The sequence below is a fragment of the Chrysemys picta genome, chromosome 21, assembly GCF_011386835.1.
Source record: "Chrysemys picta bellii isolate R12L10 chromosome 21, ASM1138683v2, whole genome shotgun sequence".
NCBI classification, from domain to species: domain Eukaryota; kingdom Metazoa; phylum Chordata; order Testudines; family Emydidae; genus Chrysemys; species Chrysemys picta.
In genome coordinates this window covers 20,101,721-20,125,295 of record NC_088811.1, presented here as the reverse complement: position 1 = coordinate 20,125,295, position 23,575 = coordinate 20,101,721, and the positions used below count along the sequence as shown (strand labels likewise).

General features: G+C 50.7%; 1 protein-coding gene across 3 annotated transcripts; it reads right to left on the bottom strand.

Annotated features, from left to right (window-relative positions):
- Positions 1-8,687: 8,687 nt before the first annotated feature.
- CLDN19 (claudin 19) lies at positions 8,688-22,589 on the bottom strand. 3 transcript variants are annotated; one of them, XM_005281740.4, is made up of 5 exons: positions 21,798-22,551; positions 17,524-17,688; positions 14,242-14,326; positions 13,028-13,180; positions 8,688-9,073 (listed from the first exon to the last, which is right to left on the bottom strand). In XM_005281740.4, exons 1-5 carry the CDS (start codon positions 22,534-22,536, stop codon positions 9,022-9,024), a joined length of 1,194 nt encoding a protein of 397 aa, XP_005281797.2. In that variant the 5' UTR covers positions 22,537-22,551; the 3' UTR covers positions 8,688-9,021. The 3 variants fall into 3 exon arrangements, with proteins under 3 accessions (XP_005281797.2, XP_065430997.1, XP_065430996.1); XM_065574925.1 differs by lacking the exon at positions 17,524-17,688 and having other exon boundaries at positions 21,798-22,589; XM_065574924.1 differs by lacking the exon at positions 13,028-13,180 and having other exon boundaries at positions 21,798-22,557.
- Positions 22,590-23,575: the final 986 nt, after the last annotated feature.

Genomic DNA, 23,575 nt, shown 5'->3' with positions numbered 1-23,575 from the left:
GGTGTTCACACTGCTGACTACCTCTAGGCACCCGGACGCCCAAGCCCCAGCATGAGCCACAAACTGGGGGAAGAAGGACACTCCTCTGCCTATCTTGCCTGTGGGACATGATCTGGTAGACACGCTCAGAGCATGGCTCCTGCATTACGGCCCTTTACAATCCAGAGAACAAGGTGGCGCTGCCTCCTTTATAACTTGTAGCCGTGTGGTAAAAGCACTCCCCCAGAATGTGTGAGACCTTGGTTTGATTCCCATCCCCTTCAGTGGGGAAAAGGGAGAGAGGGCCTGAACCAGGGCCATGGGATATTCTGAGCCCTCAGTCTCTCCTGGTGAAGCTCTTCCACTTCGGATTCATACTTAAACTGCCAATGGGTGAGAATAACTCTAAAATCTGGTGGCTAAAGCACCTGCTGGCAAGAGGTGGAGACTCAGGGTTCAGTCTCCCTGTTCCAATGAGAGTTGAACTATTTGTACCCAGTGGAACAGCATCAACAGGGGACATGGAGGAAGCCCCAGGGAAATGTTGTCAGACCGTGGTGCAAATTTCATGTCTGTAGTTTTCAAAAAGTTGTGGGAGTTTTGTGTGGAGTGAGGCATGTAATAGCTGCCCCCTCTCATCCAGAAACGACTGGTCTGGTGGAGAGATTTCATGTAACTTTGAAAGCTGTATTGAAAATGTGTCACCAGGTGAGAGAATGACTGGGCTGTGTTACTCCCTTGTTAGCTATTTGCATACAGAAATGTACCCCAAGAATCTACTGGCTTTGACCCCTTTGATCTCTTGTATGGGAGACAGGTGAGGGGACCCCTAGATTTAATTCAAGGCTCTTAGGAGAGTAGCACTGAGGAGGTAGGACAGCCCGTAGGGGAGCATGTCACTCATTTTAAAGCAAATGTATAAGCTATGATGGATCTAGTGGAACAGCACCTTGAAAGAAGTCAGGAATCGCAGATGACTGGGCATGACAGGCATGCCGAAGAAAGATGGTTTGATACGGGTGATTTGGTGTTAGTGCTGATTCCAATGAGGAAAAACAAAATGCAGGATTGTTGGGAAGGACCGTTTGAGGTGCTAGAAAGAGTGAACCAAGGCACTTATAGTGTGCAGAAGCCCCATGGCAGGGGAGATGTACAAACTGTACATGTCGACAGATTGAGAGCTTGCCAGGAAAGGGAGATGGGAGTGAATACGATTTGTTGTGCTGATGAGGGAACATTTACTGCCCCTTTAACTGATTTGATCATGGAGAGTAAGGAAGATTCCTCTGGAGAGCACTGAGATGTGGGAGAGTCTGAACCCCACCCAGAAGCAGGCAATGTCAGCCCTTTTAAAGCACCACAAACAGGTCATTCCAACCAGCCAGGTTTAATGGACAGAATTCTACATTCCATTGAAACTACAGGGCCTCACCATGCTCCTAGCAAAGCATATTGTGCTAAAGGAGAGATGCAGAAACAAATTCAGGAGGAGGTGGAAAGCCTGCTGGAAATGGGGGAGATTACTACATCAAAAAGCCCCTGGGTATCTCCTATTGTGATGGTACCTAAAAAGGATAAAACCATGAGATTTTGTGTGGACTTTATGGAGTTAAATTCTACCACCCAACTTGACCCATAGCCCACATCCCGAATAAAGGACCTACTGAATCTCTGTGGGGGTGGTGCAAAGTTCATAAGAACTTTGGACTTAACTTGTGGGTATTGGCAAATTCCCTTAGATGCTGATGACCAAGAAAAATCTGTTTTTATAGTGAAATATTGCCTATTTAAGGTTATGCCCTTTGGATTAATCAATGCAGCGGCCACCTTCCAGAAGCTTGTCAAGGAAGTATTGCAGGGATTAGAAACCTTTGCCAGGGCCTAATAGATGCCTTGGCTATTTTCAGTAGCTCGTGGTGAGACCACTTGAACCATGTGGAAATTGTGTTACAAAGGCTGAGAGAAGCCAACCTCACTGTCAATGTCACCAAATGCAAGAGGGGGGCTGCAGCGGTATCTTACCTCGGACACAGGGTGGGCAGTGGGTTTGTTCTCCCAGACCCTTTAAAAGTAGAAGCTATTCAGGGTTGGCCTGCCCCACAAACCCAGAAGCAGGCTCAATCCTTTATTGGTCTAGCCAACTCTTATCGTAGGTTTGTAAAGATGTTTAGTGACATTGTGGCCCCATAACAGACCTTAAAAAAAGTGGAAACCAGAGCGGGTGCTATGGACAAAGCTTGAAAAAGGCTTTCGGAACATAAAAGAGGCTTTGTCTAAAGAGCCTGTTTTGGTCAGCCCTGATTTCAGCAAACCCTTTGTGCTGTGCACTGAGGCTTCTAGGTGTAGTGCTAATGCGGGATGACCTGGGAAACAAGTGATATCCCATTATCTGCTTGAGTAAAAAACTGACCCCCGCTGAACAGAACTATGCTGCCATTGAGTGGGGAGGCTACACCATTGTTTGGGCTGCTAAACAACTTAAACCTTATTTATATAATAAAAAATATAAGGTTTTGACAGATCATGCCCCTCTAGTATGGTTACACCGAGGTAAGGGCACCAATTCCAGACTATTAGGGTTCCAGACTATAGTCCATCAGATGAAATTCAATGTTGATAAATGCAAAGTAACGCACATTGGAAAACATAATCCCAACTTTAGATATAAAATGATGGGGTCTAAATTAGCTATTACCACTCAAGAAAGATCTTGGAGTCATTGTGGATAGTTCTCTGAAAACATCCACTCAAAGTGCAGAGGCAGTCAAAAAAGCCAACAGAATGTTGGAAATCATTAAGAAAGGGATAGTTAATAAGACAGAAAATATCATATTGCCTCTGTATAAATCCATGATACGCCCACATCTTGAATACTGCGTGCAGATGTGGTCGCCCCATCTCAAAAAAGATATATTGGAATTGGAAAAGGTTCAGAAAAGAACAACAAAAATGATTAGGGGTATGGAACGGCTTCCATATGAGGAGAGATTAATAAGACTGGTACTTTTCAGCTTGGAAAATAGACAACTAAGGGGGGATATGATAGAGGTCTATAAAATCATGACTGGTGTGGAGAAAGTAAATAAGGAAGTGTTATTTACTCCTTCTCATAACACAGGAACTAGGGGTCACCAAATAAAATTAATAGGCAGCAGGTTTAAAACAAAAGGAAGTACTTTTTCACACAACGCAGTGTCACCCTGTGGAACTCCTTGACAGAGGATATTGTGAAGGCCAATTTCTTCAAAAAAGAACTAGATAAGTTCATGGAGGATAGGTCCATCAATGGTTATTAGCCAGGATGGGCAGGGATGGTGTCCCTAGCCTCTGTTTGCCAGAAGCTGGGAATGGTGACAGGGGATGGATCATTTGAGGATTACCTGTTCTGTTCATTCCCTCTGAGGCACCTGGCATTGGCCACTGTCGGCAGACAGGATGCTGAGCTAGATGGACCTCTGGTCTGACCCAGTCTGGCCATTCTTATGTTCTTATTATGGTGGAGCCTAGCTCTGAAGGAATTTGACATTGAAATAGTTCATAGCAAGAGGAAAGAAAATGTAGTGGCTGGTGCCTTAGCAAGACTAGGGCGTCTCTAGGGCATCAGTGACACCCTTTCCGACACCAGTTTTGCATTGGGGGGTGTGACTCTGGTGGAGCAGGTGCCAGCTTTTGTCAAGGTTGTAGGCATCAGCTGAGCACAGACAAATTCATAGCTGGAAACCAGACCAGCTCACCTGTATGTTAGTACTGTTGGAGCTAGATGTTAGATTTGTAAGGATACGTTTAGTGGCTTGACTCTATAAAAGGCTTGTAAGTTGCTGTATGCCTTACTTTGACTTGTAGTGTCTGTATCCCATTGTGACAGTGTTGGGACTCACCACCCAGTGCCCCCTGCTGGTTGTCCTCAGGAATTAGCTCAGTCCAGTGGAGCACCCCCTCCTGGTGGTGTCCCATCCATCGTCTCACCCTCGGTTTGCATGTGGACCCGCGTTGCTCCCAACTTGCGGCGTCCTCTTCGAGCCACTGCCCTCCGACAGTGCCCCTTAGTCTATCCTCGCTCTCTTCCGGGGGGGGGCAATCAGCTGTCTCTCTGCACCCCAGCCAACGTGGGCAACTGCACCCCCAAAGTCACACCCCTCTTGGCAGGGGGTTGATGCAGCCCAAAACGGCCACTCCCATCGGCCGGGTGTAAGGCAAGGGGGGGACCCAGGCCCACCCACTACTCTGGGTCCCAACCCAGGGACCCTCTAGTAGCCACCATCCTGCCCTCCTTCTCTCCCTCCATCTGTCCATGTCCCTGGGCCGCTTCCCCTTCGGCCCCTCGCACCGGCTAGGCCCTTCCCCTCAAGGCCTGCAGCCTGGCAGACACCAGGCTGGAGTTCCCTTCTTCTCCCCCAAGCCTGCCCAGCACTGTGCTGTCCCAGGTGCTAGTCTCCCACCTCTGGAGACAGACCTTCCCCTGTCAAAGGCCTGGGACAGACTGCCTGCACCCTTCCTGGGCAGCCTTTATATACGGCCAAGCCGAGCCCTGATTGGCTGTCTCCAATCTTGGCTCTGATTGGCCCCCAGTAAGCCCTTTTTTCATTGGCTGCTGGCCTGCGCAGCCACTCTGGCCTACTCTAGCCCCCTTTCACATGGGGGTGGGGCATTCGCCCCGCCACACCCATGCTATAAAGGTAATATGAAAATTTTGCTTTATAATTGTAAAAATGCCTGCTCTGAACTTGTGAAGTCAGACAGGAGGCGTGTCTCCCCGTCCCATTAAGGAGGACTATCAAAACTAAGTGGGCCATTGTAGGACAAAAACTTCATTGATTGCCCCATCCACCCATGAAGAAGTTGCATGCAGATATGCTCATCCCATCGGTTTGAACTCTGGGGGGAAGGTCATATAAAGATGCTCACAAGAAGAAATAGTTTGCTGTTTGGACTCTCAGAAGGGCTGGAGCTAAGGGACAAAAGCAGAGATCCCCAGGGTCCACCTGGGTTAGCCCTAAAAGACATTCAGTGCTGATGGAACCATCTTTTGGAACCATCGATGGTAACTCATTTGTGCTTACATTGTGCCTGCCTTAACCTGTAAATAACTCTCAATTCTTTTTCCTAGTTTATAAATCCTTAGTTTGCTGTAGGATTGGCGACTGTCTTCGGTGTGAGATCCAAGGTACAAATTAATCCTGGGTAAGTGACTGGTCCCAATCTGACTATTTTGTGATCTTTGGTGTAAGTGAGCATTTATCTAACTCCAGCTTGCCTGGGGGGCAAGATAGACTGGCGTATCCAAGGGGACTGTCTGTGACTCCAGGATAAGATTATTGTGAGTTCACTTTGGGAGTTCACATTTGTTACTGGGTTGGTGAAATCTAATTATAAAACATATCACCCGTCTGGGGTGTCTGCCCTGAGGCTGGCACTCACGGTCATGAACCACTCCAGACAGCGTGACACCGGCTCTCTTCAGATTCTGCCCATAACTGTCAAAGGGATCTGAGCACTTGAAAATCTGAGCCTTACGGTCCAGCATGGACCAGTGTCTGAGGCCGAGATCACGGAGTACTGAATTGCTATAGTAAGGGAGGACTCCTAAGGACCTCCTAGTCTCTAGCTAATCTGAGCTCCACCGAGCTCTGATTTACTTGGCAGACGGAATTGCCAAACAAGGCACAAATATCTCACAGCTGTTACTGTAGATGGCAGCTTATTGGTCAAAACCGTGTTGCCAACGCAGTCAAGACAAGCAAAACTGCCTTCTAAACAGCTATTGCAGCAACCCGTAATGTCACCTGCCAGGGCTGTGTGCGCCGGGCTGCTGAACCTACAGCCCATCCGTTTAAATTAGCAAAGCACAAACCATCGCACCCAATTAGGCACAATCCGACCTCTGAGTCAACTGAAAAGAGATTATGTTTTTTATGCACAGCATCTTAAACAACTCTGTGCAGGCAGCCTTGGTTAATTAAGGCTTTGTTTAGCCACTGGGCTGAAAAATGTCAGTAAATAGGGAATGAACGTTCTGGCTTGGAGAGGCCAATTAAGGGAGTTAGTCCAAGAGTGAGTCCTAGGAACAAAGAGTTTGGGCTGAGCTGAGGGTCGGTGCCACGTCAGTGAGCAAAGATGAGAGTGAAAACCAGTACAAGGGTCCCAACGTCCGGGCATGGCCAGCTGCAGACTTCTACTGCTCCCACGTCCACAGATCTCCTCTGCCTTCCCTCCTCCCACTAGTGCCAGCTCCCCTTCCCTTCCTTCCCCTACAGCTCCCACCACCCCACTTCTTCCCATTGCCCTCCCCTTTGCCTCCAGATTCCAGCAGCACTTCCTCCTACTCCCTGGCAATGTCTGCCCCAACCTGGTGCAGCCTCTCTGTGCCCTCCCACTACAAGCTCAGACTTCTTCCCACGCTGCCACCCTCCCTTCCTCTGCCCCAAATTGTTCCCAGGTGTGCAGATCACCCCAACTGCCATGGTCATGCCAAACCAACCTCCTGCCCCCGGGGCTTGCCCTAAATTAGTCCTTCGTGCATGCTCACTCTCGTGAGATCTTTCCCCAAACCCGCCCCCCACTATGTTTTCCCCATACACTGGCCCTGTGTAATCATCCCAAACTCCTCCTCCTCATGATCTCACCCTAAAGCACTGTACCCCCTCAAAGTGCTCCTCCGTTGATGCCCCCCTAAACCCAAACATGCGCTCCCACTAAAACAGTCCAATTTAAAATCAACCCTAATTTTGAAATTGTGAATGAAAAGAAGAAAGTTATTAATATTATATTCCTGAGAGAGGTGAAAAACATGTATAATAAAAAAGGGAGGAAAGAGATAGATAATAAGACAGAAAATATCATATTGCCTCTATATAAATCCATGGTACGCCCACATCTTGAATACTGTGAGTAGATGTGGTCACCCCATCTTAAAAAAAGATATCTTGGAATTGGAAAAAATTCAGAAAAGGGCAACAAAAATGCTTAGGGTTATGGAATGTCTGCCATATGAGGAGAGATTAATAAGACTGGGACTTTTGGGCTTGGAAAAGAGACAACTAAGGGGCAATATAATAGAGATCTACAAAATCTTGACTGGTGTGAATAAGGAAGTGTTATTTATTCCTTCTCATAACACAAGAACTAGGGGTCACCAAATGAAATTAATAGGCAGCAGGTTTAAAACAAACAAAAGGAAGTATTTCTTCACACAACACATAGTCAACCTGTGGAACTCTTTGCTCAAGGATGTTGTGAAGGCCAAGACTATAAGAGGGTTCAAAAAAGAACTAGATAAGTTCATGGAGAATAGGTCCATCAATGACTATTAGCCAGGATGGGCAGGGATGGTGTCCCTAGCCTCTGTTTGCCAGAAGCTGGAGTGAGCAACAGGGGATGGATCACTTGATGATTACCTGTTCTGTTCATTCCCTCTGGGGCACCTGGCACTGGTCACTATCAGAAGACAGGATACTGGGCTAGATGGACCTTTGATCCCATTTCACCATGCATTCTTATGAAACAGCTGGCACAAACACTAATCACTGTCTGCATTGGGATACATTTTCTCATTGGAAATATAGTTGAAGGTGTTCTTTTTAAAAACAGTAATCGTTTTATGACAGTCATTTTTGTAACTTGTTCTAAAGGCATAAAAACTAGTGGGCAGCTCTGAAACGTATTCACCATCACAGGAAGCGTATTGGAGGGCCCAACTCTCCTCAGCCCCAATTCCATGTCATAGCCAAAGGCGATGGTGTGAAACAAACGCAGCAGATCATGTCATCAGAGACTGTACCATTCACAGGGCCCTGTAGAAGTCTTCCACTCTTACTGGCAGCATAGACAGGAGAGCAAAAAGATGAGACTTGGTTTTTTTGGACAGCAATGTGGTTAAGTAAATGAGATTTCTCGGTTGTGGTAGAGCCCTGGGATCCAGCAGGAGCTCTGCCAGGAGGGTTACTGTGCAGGCCTCAGATCCTGATACCTCATCTGTAAAATGGGGGGAATGAACCCCTAGTTCTTGCTCAGTAATAGGGGCTGTGAGCAATTAACACGAATCACTCAGACAGGTGAGACTTGGGGCCCCAGGCAGCCTTGGTGCCATGCTGAGATAGTGTCACTTCAGCTCTGTGCCAGGCTGCAGCACACGTCCAGGGGTGTTTATTTTGTCTCTCATTTTGTGATTTCGCCTCCATTTCTGTTAAACAGCAACTAAAAGAGCGATGACCTGAAGTGGCTTTCTGAGCAACAAGCATGGACCTCCCATTGACTTTCAGTGAGGCTCCGGGCTTGTCTATACGGTCAGTTAGCCAGTGCCAAGCTGGGGTGTGAACCTACAGTCACTAGCCTGCCGCACACTGTTGGTCTGCAGCCTCCTACTGTGCTTTAAAGTGTGCACCGACCCACTCTCTTTCAAAGTGGAGCAGATCGAGCCCTGACGCTTCCGGTGGGGGAGTCACTTTTGAAAATGGGATTTAGGCCTAGCAAAGCCTAAATACCATTACAAATCTCAACTTCCTGCCTTGGAGAGAGGCTGGACTCTGACCTTGGGAGACCAGGAGCAGGAACTAATTGGGAAGAACGTGTAGGTTGCAATCTTCTTCCTTAAACAACACCACAGGAGGATTTGCAAATCACCTGAGAGGTACAGAGCCTGGTTACAAGAACTTTCTGGGGGTTGGTATACAAGGAGCTGTCGATTTTAAAGAGTGAAAGAGAGACAAGCGTTTAGAAAGATGGCAAAGACCAAAAATATTTTATTAACCTTTGAGTTGTGATTTTTAGTATAAACAATCAAAAGACATTTGAAATTCAAAACTGTATAATTCCCCTTGAGTATATTTTGGACCATAGAAAAGTTAATACAATTTTAAATTAAAAGAATAAAAACATTCTTGTAACTCTTTGTATAAAAAGATCTTTCAGAAAATGTATCACAGGTTTCTTTTTAAATCATTGCTCTAGTAGTTTCATTTACATTTTTTGGACTTTTTTGAAGGAAACACAATAAGCTGGGTTCAGACAAACAACCACTGCTCTCCCCTGATGGGTGAAGACAGACTATAAACACTGCTCTCCCCTGATGGGTGAAGAAGACATTTTTACATTGGGTCTGAAATTCAAAAGAGAGAGAGGGCTGTTAGTGCTGAGTTACGCAGAAAAAACAGCAAATAGGGCAGAAAGACCATTCTGCTACCTTCCCTACAAGTCTTCAATGCACCCATCCACCCAGGTTTCAGCAAAACACCTGATAGTTTGACAAAATTCCAATTGAAAAATTAGTTTGAATTTGGAATAGATTAAAAAAACCCCACACTCCTGTGGCCTAAAAACTGGAGAATGAAAAGTTAATGATATGAGGGGTTGTGTCTAGAGGCTACGAGGGCTGATGTTATAGCCAGTCACTTTAAACAGCTTCATCTCATGATCTGGAGAAGGGCGTAAACACTAATTTGATTTGCAGATACCACTAAACTGGGAGGGCTGAACCATGTAAACAGAAATAACCCCAAGAGACCTACAGAGATTAGCAATGTGGGCAGGAAGTAACAATAGAGAACGCCACTTTGAAAAATGCAAAGTAGGCATCTGGGGGTAAATACACCTCTACCTCGATATAACGCAGCGCTCCGGGGGGGCGGGGCTGCGCACTCCGGTGGATCAAAGCAAGCTCGATATAATGCGGTTTCACCTATAACGCGGTAAGATTTTTTGGCTCCCGAGGACAGCGTTATATCGAGGTAGAGGTGTAAATCAAATTCCGTGGGAGCCATTGGCTTCCCTAGCACAGGGAGGCACTGGCCATCTTTAACTTAGGGCCAGATTTTTAAAGGTATTTAAACACAAAGATGTAGGTAGGCACCTTGGAAAATCCTACTAGTTATCTAACTCCCATTGATTTCAATGGCACTAGTCCTGAGGGCACGTTCTACCCAGTGCGACTAAGGGGTCCAGAACTGGGCCCACATGTCAGTATCTCACAAGCTGTTTCTCAGAGAAATAAACATATTGAGATGCCTTAACAGCATTTTTTAAAAAAGAGTTCTTGTCTGTCTTTTGTATTTTTCAGGTGACCTTTCCTCAAGATCAAGTTTTACTTTTCCAGAGTATTAGATGCACTTTTTAAAAAATATTGTTATGCTGTTTCTGTCGTGAGTGAGAATCAGTACAGAATTGACACTTGTATGTGACTGATTTGAAAGTTGTCAATATATTTCTAACTAGGCAGAAAACTGTAAAACTCAATTTTTCGAGGGCTGGCATAAAAGCATGAGTGTTTCCAGCGGCTAAGCGTATTACTGTATTAACTATTAAGTGTATTAACACCGCTGACAGTCATTGAAAAAGTCAATCTAACCCTAAACGTTTATCTACTTTAGGACATTTTCAATATTACTCTGTTGTTAGACAACATGTTACAGCTAAAATAAGGGGTGTCACATATGCAGAGACTGTAATACACAGTAGTATAAGAGGCTACATGTAAATCTAGGGTTGCAGAAAAGATAGGATATGATATTGTATTTGGAAAATACAGTAGGACTTGATGTGGTTAACGACTGTATCAATGTATATGCACAAGGGGGCAGAGTTAGGGTTGCACAGGCAACTGTCACTTCCTCACTTAAGTGCTTAACTGTGCAACCTTAGTGACATTTTCCTAACATGGGTCCATCTCCAGGATTTTAAAATTCCACTTCCAAAACACCTGCAAGAAACTTGTGTTTGTTCTATAATCCTGAGCTATTTGGCTGGGTGCCCTCTGAATGCTGAGATTCTTCTCTGAAACTACCAGAATCCAGCTGGCTTGACCGAGGGCTGCCAGCTGCTGAGAACACTTAGTCTATATTCCTTCTGACGCTCCTGGTGTAACCTGGGTGTGCCGGGATGCTGGGAGAGGGGGCGCTGCCTGGAGATCTACAGGGAGCTTTGGGGCATTTTGCAGGAGAAGGGGCCTACTTAGGGGGACCAGATGTCCCGATTTTATAGGGACAATCCCGATTTTGGGGGCTTTTTCGTATACAGGCACCTTTTACCCCCCACCCCCTGTCCTAAATGTTTACACTTGCTATCTGGTCACCCTAGGACTACTTAGCTGAGTTCCTCGCCCGCACTGGAGCAGGGGCCCTGCTGCTGTATCAGAATTCAGGAACTCCACTCGTCAGACACCTTTTCCATTTGTGTCTCCAAAGCCAGTTAGCAGCCAATGAAACATTTCAAAGCCCGCAGGAGACTTTACAGCCACTTTGATGTTCAGGTTCCTAAGCTCTGTCATCTAGCTGTGCTCCCATGGAGTTTAGCAGCACCTCAAGTTTCAAGAACTCACCCTCCTACTGAGCTAGTCTTGCTAGGCCCTCGGTTTCGGGAACTGATTTGGAGCAGTCACTGGACTAAGATGTTTAGGGCCAGATTTCAGAAGCATTCCAGTGTTCTCCTTTGGAGGGACAGGATCCTCCATTGTTCGTGGGGGAGCTGTTGAGTACAAACCCCTTTTGAAAGTCTGACTTGGAGCATGTGGCTAAGTTGGCTACACCCTTCCTATGATATGTACTTAGCAAAAAGAAAAACAAATGTATTGCATGTGCTCAAAACCCAGTTTTCAAATGCTCAGAACATCAGGAGATCATCTAGTCCAACCCCCTGCTCAAAGCAGGGCCAATCCCCAGACAGATTTTTACCCCAGATCCCTAAATGGCCCCCCTCAAGGATTGAACTCACAACCGTGGATTTAGTCAATGCTCAAACCACTGAGCTATCCCTCTGCCCAGCTGAGCTATCCCTTCCCCCAAATGAAAACCTTTTTCCTCCCTAACAAGGCCAGATACTCCTGCTCTCTGAGGGATAACCCCATGCCAAATTTCAGTTGTCAAACCTCAGCCAGTTCAGCTCTAAGACTTAACAAATATTGTTTGTCTATAATTGAGAGTGGATTTTTTTCTAATTCTCTGGGTGCTCAGTCTTGCAAAAAACTTGTAAACCAAAGCTGCAGAATTTCAGTCTGAAAGGTGAAAGTTTCAGAAACACGGGTGTCTGTGAACAGGGGTGTATAAAGGTGCAACCTTAGCTTAGTAGACACTGCTGCTACACCTGTAATGGCAGTATATAAATCAGGGGTAGACTCTCCCTGAAGTACTGTGTTCAGGTTCAGCCAGGCCATCTGAAGGATAGAGCAGAAAAAGGCCACAGAAGAGCAATTAAACCTTCAGAGGCCTGGAAGGATTAGGAGGTAAAAAAGAGGTGACGTGGTAAAAGTATCTCAAGTGACTAATAGCCCAGAGAACATCAGCCAGACCCTCCTGTTTACCCTCTCGGAAACACAAGAACGAGGGGAGACCCAAGGAAATTAAAATACAACAAAATTTAGACTAACAAAGACTTGTTTTTACACAACACAAAACCAACCTGTGGGACTCTATGCCACAAGATATCATGGAGATTGAGAACGTATTAGGAGCTCTTTTAAAAACAGACATTTATATAGATAATAGCTGCATTTCCACGAGTTACGCTAAAAGTGTATATGGGGTGAATCAACCCGTGTCTGCCAGGAATTAGGGAAACACTTTCCCAGTGAGGAATGATGGTTTTTGGCCATTCCTCTGAAGCATCTGGGACTCGCCTCTGTCACAAACAGGACACTGGCCTAGATGGCCCCAAGTCATCGCCAGCCTGGCCATTCCTATGTTTCAGTGGTCTAACTGTGTGGCTGGCCAACATGGCAGGGGCCAAGCAATGCTGGAACGGTGAAAAACCTGGCCGTGAGGCCAGCATAGACTGAGCTAGCAAGGGAAGAACCTGGCAATGGCTGAAGCAAGAGCTATGTCGAGAAGAACATTTTAGATGCTTCTGCTGTAAGTGGAGCTGCCCCCCAGGCTATTGGAGACGCCCCTGAGAAGTGTGTGTGTTTTCGGGAAGGCCCACCCAAGACTGCCCAAGCAGCATTGGAGAAGAATCCAGTGTCTCTGTTGCACTGACGAAGTGGTCGGGAACACCACGGTCTCTAGCACATGCTTGAGAAGGAAGGGAAACGTTGGGTGGCGGGTGGGAAGGTGGGGGTCAGACGTACTCCCTAGCTGTTGAAGGCTGTGACTGCCTATAGTGCTGCTGTCCTCTCCTCTCCTCGGTGGGGGTGGGGCAGGAGCAGCTCAGGAAGGAGCCCCCCAGCATGGTCAGGCTGGCAGCCGCCCAGCCAACAAACAAGGCAGAACCAAATTCATACCTAGTGCGAGAGAGAAAAGAGACGGTGGAAACAAGGGAGACTGGTGCTCCACCCCTCTGTCGGGGGCTGGGAGGGAAAGGGACCCCATGCCCATACACCGACACCTCACCCAGACGCCCCACTTGGGCACATATGTAGAACGTGGCCCTCTGTCTCTATTGGGAGGAATGCTTTCATCCCTTGAGGCTGATGGAGCACTGGGCATTACAGAGAGGAAGACAAGCCAGACAGGTTCCAGAGCCAGCACCCGCTGATGGACTGATTTCAACAACGTCTGGAGGTGGGGGAGGGAACCGGGCGTATTCAACATTTTCACACGTCACAAATCCCAAGCAATATGAAGGGGAAGGGGAAGAGACCCGCCTGGTCCCCTGCTGTACGATTCCCCTGGCGGGAGTAGTGTTGACAGCACAGGCGGTGACCTGGATGGCAAACTAAGGGAATTCACAGCTGACATTAGATCAGGGAGAGCTGCGAACCCCAGTGAGGACAGAGAGGGAGACGCTGCAGAGAACAGCAACAAAAGATCCCACCCAGGGAAACACAGCTAACCCCTCCAGGGAAATAGCAGCTGAAACATGGATACAGTGAGTGACAGGAAAAGGACCATTCGGGCTTCCGAGGTCCAAGGGAGAATCAGGGCAGTGGCTCTGGCAGGAGGTTGCTGCTGGTAGAACAGGGGCTTGTTTGACAAAGTGACAGTCTCCTGGAGAATATATGGGGGCATATTGGCAGGGGGCTGGCACTGCTGGGGCATGGACAGAGGGGCAATAGCACCAGAGGAGAGCGTAGGGTCGTGTGAGCCTCGGACTGGCTCTGGCAGGAAAGGACAGGGCAATGCAGGGGATAATGCCATGTGTACTGTTTCTTTAAATTTGTATCAGGAGGTTAGGGAGGAGTGGGGCTGAGGCAAATGGGCACCAGATGGCACCATGGGCAGGGGCACGAGGCTCTGAATACAATGCCCGTGGCTGGGTACCTTTGTCACATTGCCACTAATGAGCTAAAACACAAGGAAAATGGCTTCCCCCTAAACAGCCCATTTATTTAAAGGAGCTTACCGGGCATTAACTGGAGTGTTGGGGTTGAAGAATTCATAGGTCACCTGTGTTGCATACCATGACACAGCTGTTAAGGTGCACAGACCTGGGAATTACAACAAGAACCAAAGAATCAGCATCCGGAGGCCTCTTGGGGATGTTTTCCCACCATCGACTTTACAATTTAATACAGTCATTCGCTTTTAAAAGATATTTGAGCCCTTTAATATTCTATTCTTCACATCCTCTGTGGCTAAGAAGTTCCATTGGTAACACTAAATTGGACTCTCAGGGCTCGTCTACGGACAACCATGACCCAAAATGACAACACTGGTTTCATTCACACCTTTTGTTATTTCGGTGAAAGTTGCTACGCAGACCCATCATTACACATGTAATATGAGGCAGGAAGGAACTTTCCAATAAAGGGCTAAAACCATCACCAGGTTGCTTAGAAACAAGGAAGCAGATTCTAAGAGGCAGCTAGTCAGATAGGAGTAACAGGTAGTTAATGTGACAGGGCTAAAACATGCTTTCAGTTTACATACGTGAATAAGAACATAAGAACGGCCATACTGGGTCAGACCAAAGCCCAGTATCCTGTCTTCCGACAGTGGCCAATGCCAGGTGCTTCAGAGGGAATGAATACAACAGGTAAGCATCAAGTGATCCATCCCGTGTTGCCCATTCCCAGTTTCTGGCAAACAGAGGCTAAGGACACCATTTCTGCCCGTCCTGGCGAATAGCCATTGATGGACCTATCCTCCATGAATTTATCTAGTTCTTCTTTGAACTGAAATTAGCTGAGTTACTCCATGTGGAACTGGGACCAGAATTTGGGCCGTCATTTTAAGAGACAAGATCCCTTTGAAGCAGGAATAAATATAAAGGGGCAAAACTGTCAAATTAGTTCTCTTTCCTGTTGCGAAATGCTCTAATCAAAGAGGATCCCAGACTAGAAGAAGGTGGTTTGTCTCTCCTGTTCTTAGGGACAGCTTTCTAACCTTGGGAAAGAAGTGAATCTTTTCCAGACTGGATTCAGAACAGGACTGAGCACAGATTTGGACTCTGCAGGCATGGCAGAATATTCATTCTAAGAACACCTGGACCTTCGCTGAAATTGTTAATGGGGAATCATCGCTTATAAGGGACGTTTCTAGTGGGTTCCATCGGGACCCGTTCTTGGCCCAATGCTGTTCACTTTCTTTATCAATGTTCTGGAAGAAAAATGAGGTTTGCAGATGACACAAAGGTTGGTGGGTTGGTAAATAATGGCAAGGATGGGTCAATGATACAGCCCAACCTGATCGCTTGGTAAACCATTTAATACAGCCAAAGGCAAAAATCACACATCTAGGAAACAAGAATATAGGTCAGACTTCTATGGTTGGGGAATTGTGTCCTGGAAAGCAGAGACTCAAAGTGGGTCATGGTGGATAGTGGAGCTAAAAGGGCTAACATGATTCTTGGATATATAAACAAGAGAACATAAAGCATGAGTAGGAGGAGTTATTACCACTGTATGGGGCAGGAAAGAGGCCATTATTGGACACTGGCCAGTTCTGGTATCCTGTCGTGATAACTGGGCCTACACATTTACCCTAATTGCGAGTTTAACTGTAAGAAGTGAATGTAGGTTCGTCAGATGTCACCATAACCTGTAACAACAAATGCTGACAGGGAAAAGTAGGGGACGTTATTTTCAGTAAAGAATCTTATAAACAGGTGCAAGAAAACCAGACAGAGACTGAATTAGTCCAAGCAAAAAGGCCTCCAGATATAACCCATGTGCTGAGATCATGCCTAGTAGACAAGAAAATCTGGGTCTGAAAATTAATGAACCAAAATCGGTGCGTCAGAAACCAGACCTAATTGGTGGAAGAAATAATGAGCGGATAGGCTATCCTGCCCACCACTCACATTTTGTTCCTTACAAAGACTTCGGGGGGATGGAGGGAAAGAACTGATGGAGCTACCAAAGCAAGCTTCACCATCCTGGCTGCCACCCCATCATCTCCTGGGACCTCTGGCCTAATCCTGAGAGATGTCCTGACCTGACTGGGCCAGAGAGAGGGACCCGGACAACACTGCCACCTCTACTGGCTCCAGGTGAATCCCAAACACCACCTGGGATGAAATAGGATCAGACTTTAACAACAACCCAACACTGGTCCTGCAGCAGCATCCAGCCTGGTCTCGGGTATCATTTCTTATTACATTAGTGTCTAGCGGACCTAGACATGGATGCAGGGCCGGCTCCAGGCACCAGCCTAGCAAGCAGGTGCCTGGGGCGGCCAATGCAGAGGGGGGCGGCACGTCCGGCTGTTCGGCGGCGGGGTCGTCACTCCCTCTCGGAGCGAAGGCCCTGCCGCCGAATTGCCGCCGTAGAATGAAGCGGTGGTAGAGCTGCCGCTGCTTGCGAACACGGCTTTTTTTTTTTTTTTTTTTCTGCTTGGGGCGGCAAAAACGCTAGAGCCGGCCCTGCATGGATGGTTCTATTATTCTAGGCACTGTACAAACACATAACAAAGAGGTGGTCCTGCCCCAAAGAGCTTTCAATCCAAGTTACAAGTTCGTAGCCAGGGGCCTCATCCGTACATAAATCGGGGATGGAATTAACTTTACTAATTCTCCACCTTGCACTGAACACTTTCAACCAACAAGCAGGATCACTGGCAGCAGAAGATGCTATTTTTCTGAGGGAGAACCCATGACAAAGCCAAAAGAATCAAGATGAAACATCCCAGCCTTGGCTGGCATCAGCCCGTTTCAGTGCTGGGCCTCCCACCTTAGCTGAGAGGCAGGTCTGATGCATCTGTGCTAAACGGCTGTGGCTAAATGGGCTTTCAGCTGAGCCAGTGCGCCCTGGAGAAGCCAGCCGGCTCCATTAGACACAAGTGCCACTTATCCAAACCCCACCCCCTTGTCTTACAGTCTTCCACATCTCCCAGAGTTAAAACAAGAGGCCCCCTTTTAGAACCACTGGGTGGGCTGGATAGGCGGGTTTCAGATCCCTGAGGCCACACTGCTATACCCACCTGTGCTCAGAAGTTGTATCTACAGGCATAGCCTCTACTAGAAATAGAGGAGGATGTTTATTAACTCTCTGCTTGAGATCACACGCTCCCTCCCAAGGGAAATAACTCACGTAAACTTTGAGGCTACCTGCCCATTCAGAAGCTGTGACGAGTCATCAGATCCCCTGCCCCATGGTAGTGCTAACCAATATTACAGCAGGCAAGTTCAGACTATCATCAAATGGCGGGAGTTTGTGGGTACAGGGAGCCCCGGACTTTGGCTTACCTGCTATGAGGAAGAGGACGCCACCGGCCATAGCAATCCGGCCTTTGACAACAGGGTTCTCGTCCCCCACTTTGGTACATTTCATTCCCACCACGCTGACAATGACCCCCACAAAGCCCATGAGGATAGAAACCACCATGAGTGCCCTGGAGGTCTGGAGGTGAACTGCAAAGCAAGAAAAGTGCAAGTCACTGGTGCTGCAGAGCAGATTAACCATGCAAAGAACCAGAGCCAGAGAAGAGAAGGGTCAACAAGACCAGCACCCCAGGGAATAACAGTGCCTCCAATTCTCTCACCTCCTAAGTCCCTGCACTGGTGAGTGCAACTATTTGCGTCCCTAGGTAGCAGTTCTGAGGTGCCCAGCAGTCCTTCCCGGGGCCATGTTGCCTTGTGGCATCTAAAGAGCCATTCCCCCAGGTTTGCTGCCCTGTGGCACTGAGGAGCTATTCTGCACCAGTGGTACCATCATGGCCCATCCTGGAGCTGTTCTCCGCCGATCAGGTCACTTCATAAGCACCTGGATCCTTCCTTACCAGCCACGCTGCTCTCTGGAGTCCAGAATCCAACCCCCACTCATCAAGCTCCCAGCCCAAAGTGGGGGCTTTGGAGGCTGAGGGGGAGGATTTAGCCTCAGGCATTGTGACCAGATGCAGTTCCCCCTCCTCTCCTCTCCTCTCCTCTCCTCTCCTCTCCTCGGATCGCTCCAGTACTGGAGCGCAGCTCTGCAGAGAGGCCCCCATCCCACATCAGAGCACAGACACGTCCATCAAACTCCTCAGTCTTCTAAAGACACCGGAGCTGATTTCTTTCACAACAGGTGTCTTTAGTGCAACCTTCACTGGGAGCGTTTGCTCTGCCCTCCCTCTCCCCCGCTCTGTGTCGCTGGATGGTTTCCAGGGGGATGTTTCCATTTTCTTTGATAATAGTTGGGTATCGGGTGGAGCCCCCATGCAGGAGGAGAAAGACAACTTTCCTAATGTATTATCCCTTATGCCCTTCCATTCTCCCCCTTTCCGTGTCTACAGCCCATTCATTACCCTGCCCCCTTACGCGCAGGGTGAGGATCAGTGGGGCCAGCTGGCCACTTCTGTCCTACCGGTAGGAGCATCTGCTAGTCTGCAGTGGTGAATGCTCTAGAAACCTGCAGTGATCAAACACACACACACTGGCATGGGGGCTGGATTGGGACGCCCACTTCTCAGTAACCTTAACTCAGTTTCGTGTCTAAACCCCCTAAGCAGCTTTGAAAATCTCGCTTTAGAAAGGCAGAATTAAGCCTTAGGCTGCAGCCCTCTTGGAATAAAAAGGCCCCTGAACTTGCGCAGTGTGACCCGACCCCGGCCATCTTCCAGCCCCGCACTTGTGGTTGCTGTCACACGGGCTTTGCTGTGCGGGGGTGTAGCAAAGGCTGTTCTGGGACAGTGCCGCGGGAGCGGGTTGTTCCAGACACTCCCTGTGTCCCGCGAGCCCAGTGCGCAGGGCTTTAGCCCCGGTTGTTTTGAACACCGATGAAGTGGGGTCGATTTTCAAACCTGCCCGAGTCAGGTGGAGAGAAGGGGGCAGGGGGGGTCACGAGCCGCGAATGTGGCCTAGAAAACAGGTGATGAACGGCAGCGCCGATCGGTGGAGAAGGAACCGCAGGGGCTGAGTTAGTTAAGGCTGGAATGGGGGGGGAGGGGGGGATCGGCACCAAGTACTTTCTGTCCACTTGGGAGCTCAGAAAAGATGGACAAGTTTGGGGCATGGCCCATGGTCTTCACTGGCCATTGTGTGAGACAGAAACGGGGACATGGGCAAGGGCGACCAGACAGCACCTGTGAACAACGGGACGGGGTGGGGGGTAATAGGCGCCTATATAAGAAAAAATCCCCCAAACGGGACATCTGGTCACCTAGCAAGGGCAACAGCTTCGGCTGTAGATTGCGGGGTCACTCCTGGAGAGGCCCCAGGCCACCACACGAGCTCAGGCCGACGCATGAACGACTCCCCCGGGCTGCTCAGTCGCTCGTTGGCCGCCAGCCCGTTTCCAGGTGCGGGGCGGGGAAAGGCGCCGGGATGCGATGCGAACCCAGCGCGGAGCTGGGCGCCCAGGACTCGCCCTGCCGCGTTTGAAGGCTGCAGGACACGGCGATGTAATGGGGGGACAGGACGAAGTCCTGGTCGCGGTTGCCCAGTGCCCGGAGCTGCTCCGGGGCGTGCTCGGCGAGAGGAGCCGCTTCCGCTCGCCAGGGCTCAGCCTGGGGCTAACACCGGCCTGAACCCATCCCGGGGCAGCCTCCTATCCCGCAGCCCGAAAACCGGGCTGGAAAATCCCGCTTCGGGGCATAAGCGAGCGACCAGGAGAACCCGTGTCCGGCGAGTTCCCGCTGGACGAAGTGGCCCGTGTCCGGTTGCACGGGGGACGCTGACAAGCGGGATGTGAACCACACCCCGGGGGAAGCTCTGATCGGCTCTGACTGTGTCCCCCCCCCGCGGCCTGTTTTCACCCGTTTACCTTCTGGTCTCGCTTCGTACCAGGCGGCGGGCGCCGCTGAACAGGCGAAGGAAGGAGACCCCGGGCAAGGGCTGCGAGTTACCGGGATCCGAGAAGAATGTGCGGACTCGCTCCTCTCCCGCAAACCAAACTAATCCCACCTCCCAGCTGGCTTCCAATCTCCAGCCGCTCCCAGCAGCGCAGGCCGGATTTGTTGGGTATTTTTAAGCCCAGGCTTGTGTCAGGGACTCGGGAACAATTAGTTTCAATTCTTCTCGTTTAAACAAATAGCTCGTTTCCATTGTAAACCTGGCATCTCGCTGGCTCCTAGGAAGGGGTCTGCGATTTCCCCCGCTAAGCGGCTGCTGTGGGCCAGTCTGAGCTGTTCATTCGGGTGTAGCCAATTCGCTCCGGGCCCCATCTGCCGTGTTATAACCGTGTAATTAACTCCCGCTGGAGCCCAAGCAACTCCCCCCTTTCCTTGCACGCTAGGGGCTTGGCTACCCTGAATGCTGTTGCGGCACGCAGGGCTGCAGCTGTGCCGTGTCGACCCTCCCTACACCGCCAGGAGGCGTCTCCCGTCAGATGAGCCGCCTCTCCGCAGGCGGTGGTCTGAAGAATTCTTCCTTCGATCTCGCGCTGTCTATACCACGGTTAGGCCGGCATAGCCACGTCTCTCGGGGTGTGGCTTTACACAGCCACGCCGATGTACATTCCCAGTGGAGACCAGCCGTAGGATGCTGGGGCCGAAGCGCAAAACCCAGCCTGTGCCAGAGGCGAGAGGCAAAGGGACCGGGTCCGGCGCTTTCTGAACTAGAACAAAGTCTCCAGCCAGGCCGAGCTTTTCGCTTCCCTGTTTCAGGGGCTGATCTGGGCACCAGCTACATTTTGTGTCCGTCAGTCCGTCCGCCCGCCCCAAGATCTCTTCGGGCCCGCGGTGAATGCAGATGAAAGGGGAGATTTGGCATTTGAGCTCAGCCAGGCAGGTCTGACCAGGGGAAGGTTTGGGGTAGTCTCTGCTCCTGGCTGTGCCATAGACTCCCATAGGTCCAGGTGCTCAAAGGTGTTTAGGCACCTAACTCCCACCGTGGGTCTTTGGGGGATCTGGGCCTCAGTTTCCCATCTCTACCCTGGGGATAACCGCCCTGCCCTGCCCCCCAGGGGTGTTGTGAGGACAAACCCATTAGTTGACGGGCGGTGCCGGGACACTGCGGAGATGGGGGCAATACAGGCACATGTCAATCTACCCCCCCCATTCCCTACGCCGCCGGGGGACCCGCCCCCTCGGCTTCCTCCAGCCGCTTCAGGGTCAGGCTCCCTAAACCTGCGCTTCCCCCCGGGGATAACAACTCCTTGCTCGGGGGCTGCTCTCCATGGCAGGGAGCGCGCCGCAGGGACCTGGCACCCAGGGCCAGTCCTACCCGGGCAGCGAACCGCGGGGGCCTGCCGCAGCCACCGGCCAAGCAAACAAGCTGCCGCCGCCCCAGCCTGGCAGGTCCATAAAGGTCCCCCCGTGCCCCCAGCCGCACCCCCACCTGCCCGCGGGCTCTGAGCGGCGCTGGCCCGGCCGGCAGGGCTGTATAGCGCGCCCGGTCCCGTTCGCCCCGGGGCTCCCGCCGGACCCCTGCCCGCTCCAGCTCGCTGCCCCCGGTGGCCGGAACACGATGTCCGGCGGGAGCGGCCGGGCACGGGACCTGGGCTGCACCTGCACGGAGCGCCCCTTTTCCCTTCTCCCGGAGCGCCCCCCGGCTCCCGCCCGGCCCTTGCCCCGCGCCCCTTGCCCGGCCCGGCGGGGACGCACCGTCCAGCGAGAGCAGCGAGTCGTGTAGCTTGCACTGGACCTGGCCCGTGCTCTGCGAGGCGCAGCTCATCCACAGCCCCTCGTACAGCCCCACGGCCGTGATGATCGCGTCCCCCGCGTACGAGCTCTGCTTCCACTGGGGCAGCGCCGCGCTGCAGATGGTGCCGACCCAGCCGCCCAGCGCCAGGAAATACCCCAGCAGCTGCAAGCCGGCGTTGGCCATGGCGAGTCCCTCGGGCACTGGTCGCCGGAGCCCAGGGGCAGGCGGCTCCGTGCTCCCTGCCCAGCCCGGCGCTGCGCTGCGCGGAGCCCCCGACCGCCCCGATGGGGGCGGGCAGCAGCGCGGCGGTGCCAGGGGGCCGCCCCCGCAGGGCAGGAGCCGGCCGGCGCTGCCCGCACCGCCCCGAACCGGCCGCGGGGCGCAGAGTGGCGGGGCCCGGCCCTGGGGGCGGTCAGCGGCTCTGCAGCCGGGGTGGGACCTGCCCGGCCCCGCTCCCGGGCTGGGGCACAGGGGAGGGGGCGCTGGGTCCTTACTGGCTTGTGAAAGGGGGAAACTAAACAGGAGCGTGGATGCCGGAGCCACCTGCCCGCGCCCTGGGCCGGGGCTGCTGGGGGAACCCCGCGGGAATGGGCTGTGATCGGCCCCTGACTGCCGGTGCTCCAGGGGCTGGTGCTGCCGGAGCTCTGCGGTTCCCTTCCTCCCCACAGCCAGGTGTGGGGAGGAAGAGGGAAGGAGCATTTCCCTCTCCCCCTTTCCTACACCTGCTCGCTCCCCTGAAAGAAGTGAGACCTTCCCTTGCTGCACGCTCAGAGCCGCCTTTCGCTGACACGCCAGGGTTGACCGGGGACCCCCCAAAGGAAAAGCAGGAGTGCTGCAGTGAGCGGTTAAGACATGGGGCTAGCTAGGCTACCAGGTTCCGGTGATGTACGGTCAGCTTACAGCCACTGGGGGTTTGTACGTCACTTAGGTGCATGCACACTTTTTGGGTGCTTCCACTAGCACTGCCTGTAATCACTAAGAATATGTCTACACAGCAACTAGACCTCCACTGCTGGGCTGTTTCATTGCTGGGTATCAAGTATCAGGGGGTAGCCCTGTTAGTCTGTATCCACAAAAACAACAAGGAGTCCAGTGGCACCTTAAAGACTAATAGTTTTATTTGGGCATAAGCTTCCGTGGGTAAAAAAACCCCACTTCTTCAGATGCATGGAGTGAAAGTTACAGATGGTAGGCTTCCAGGCTCCGACTGCATAGAATCATAGAAGATTAGGGTTGGAAGAGACCTTGGGAAGCCATCTAGTCCAATCCCCTGCTCAAAGCAGGGCCAATCCCCAACGAAATCAGCCCCAGCTCTGGGAACCTCCCACCCCACAGGGCCCTAGAGCCCAGCTGGAAGTCTACACAGCAATGAAACAGCCCCACAGCCCAAGTCAGCCGGCAAGGGCTAGGTGCGGTGTCTAGTTGTTGTGCAGATATACTCCACAAGTGCTTGCCTCACTGTAAAATATGGCGCACCATGGGTAGCTATCCCAGTATGCATTGCACCACTGGTTCAATGCCTTGTACCACATCTTTGCAGTGTTTTGTGGGATATCAGTGATTTGCCAAGGGATTTCTGGGAGCGAGGGGTCAAGTTTCCACCCTGCCACTTTCTCCAGCCCATAATTTTCATGCCATTTGTGAAAACTGCCACAGTTCCGTGCAATGCTGTTCGATCTCAGCCATCTGTCTGACAGGAGCAGGGACCCTGCCAAGTTCAGCGCACTTCTTACTAGCT

Coding starts and splice junctions, on each gene's coding strand:
- CLDN19 (XM_005281740.4), bottom strand. CDS start 22,536: ATGCTCCTTCCCTCTTCCTCCCCACACCTGGCTGTGGGGAGGAAGGGA. Junction 17,689..21,797: donor CTCGCTGCTCTCGCTGGACG/GTGCGTCCCCGC, acceptor CTTGCTTTGCAG/TTCACCTCCAGACCTCCAGG. Junction 9,074..13,027: donor CAGCCTTCAACAGCTAGGGA/GTACGTCTGACC, acceptor TTTGAATTTCAG/ACCCAATGTAAAAATGTCTT.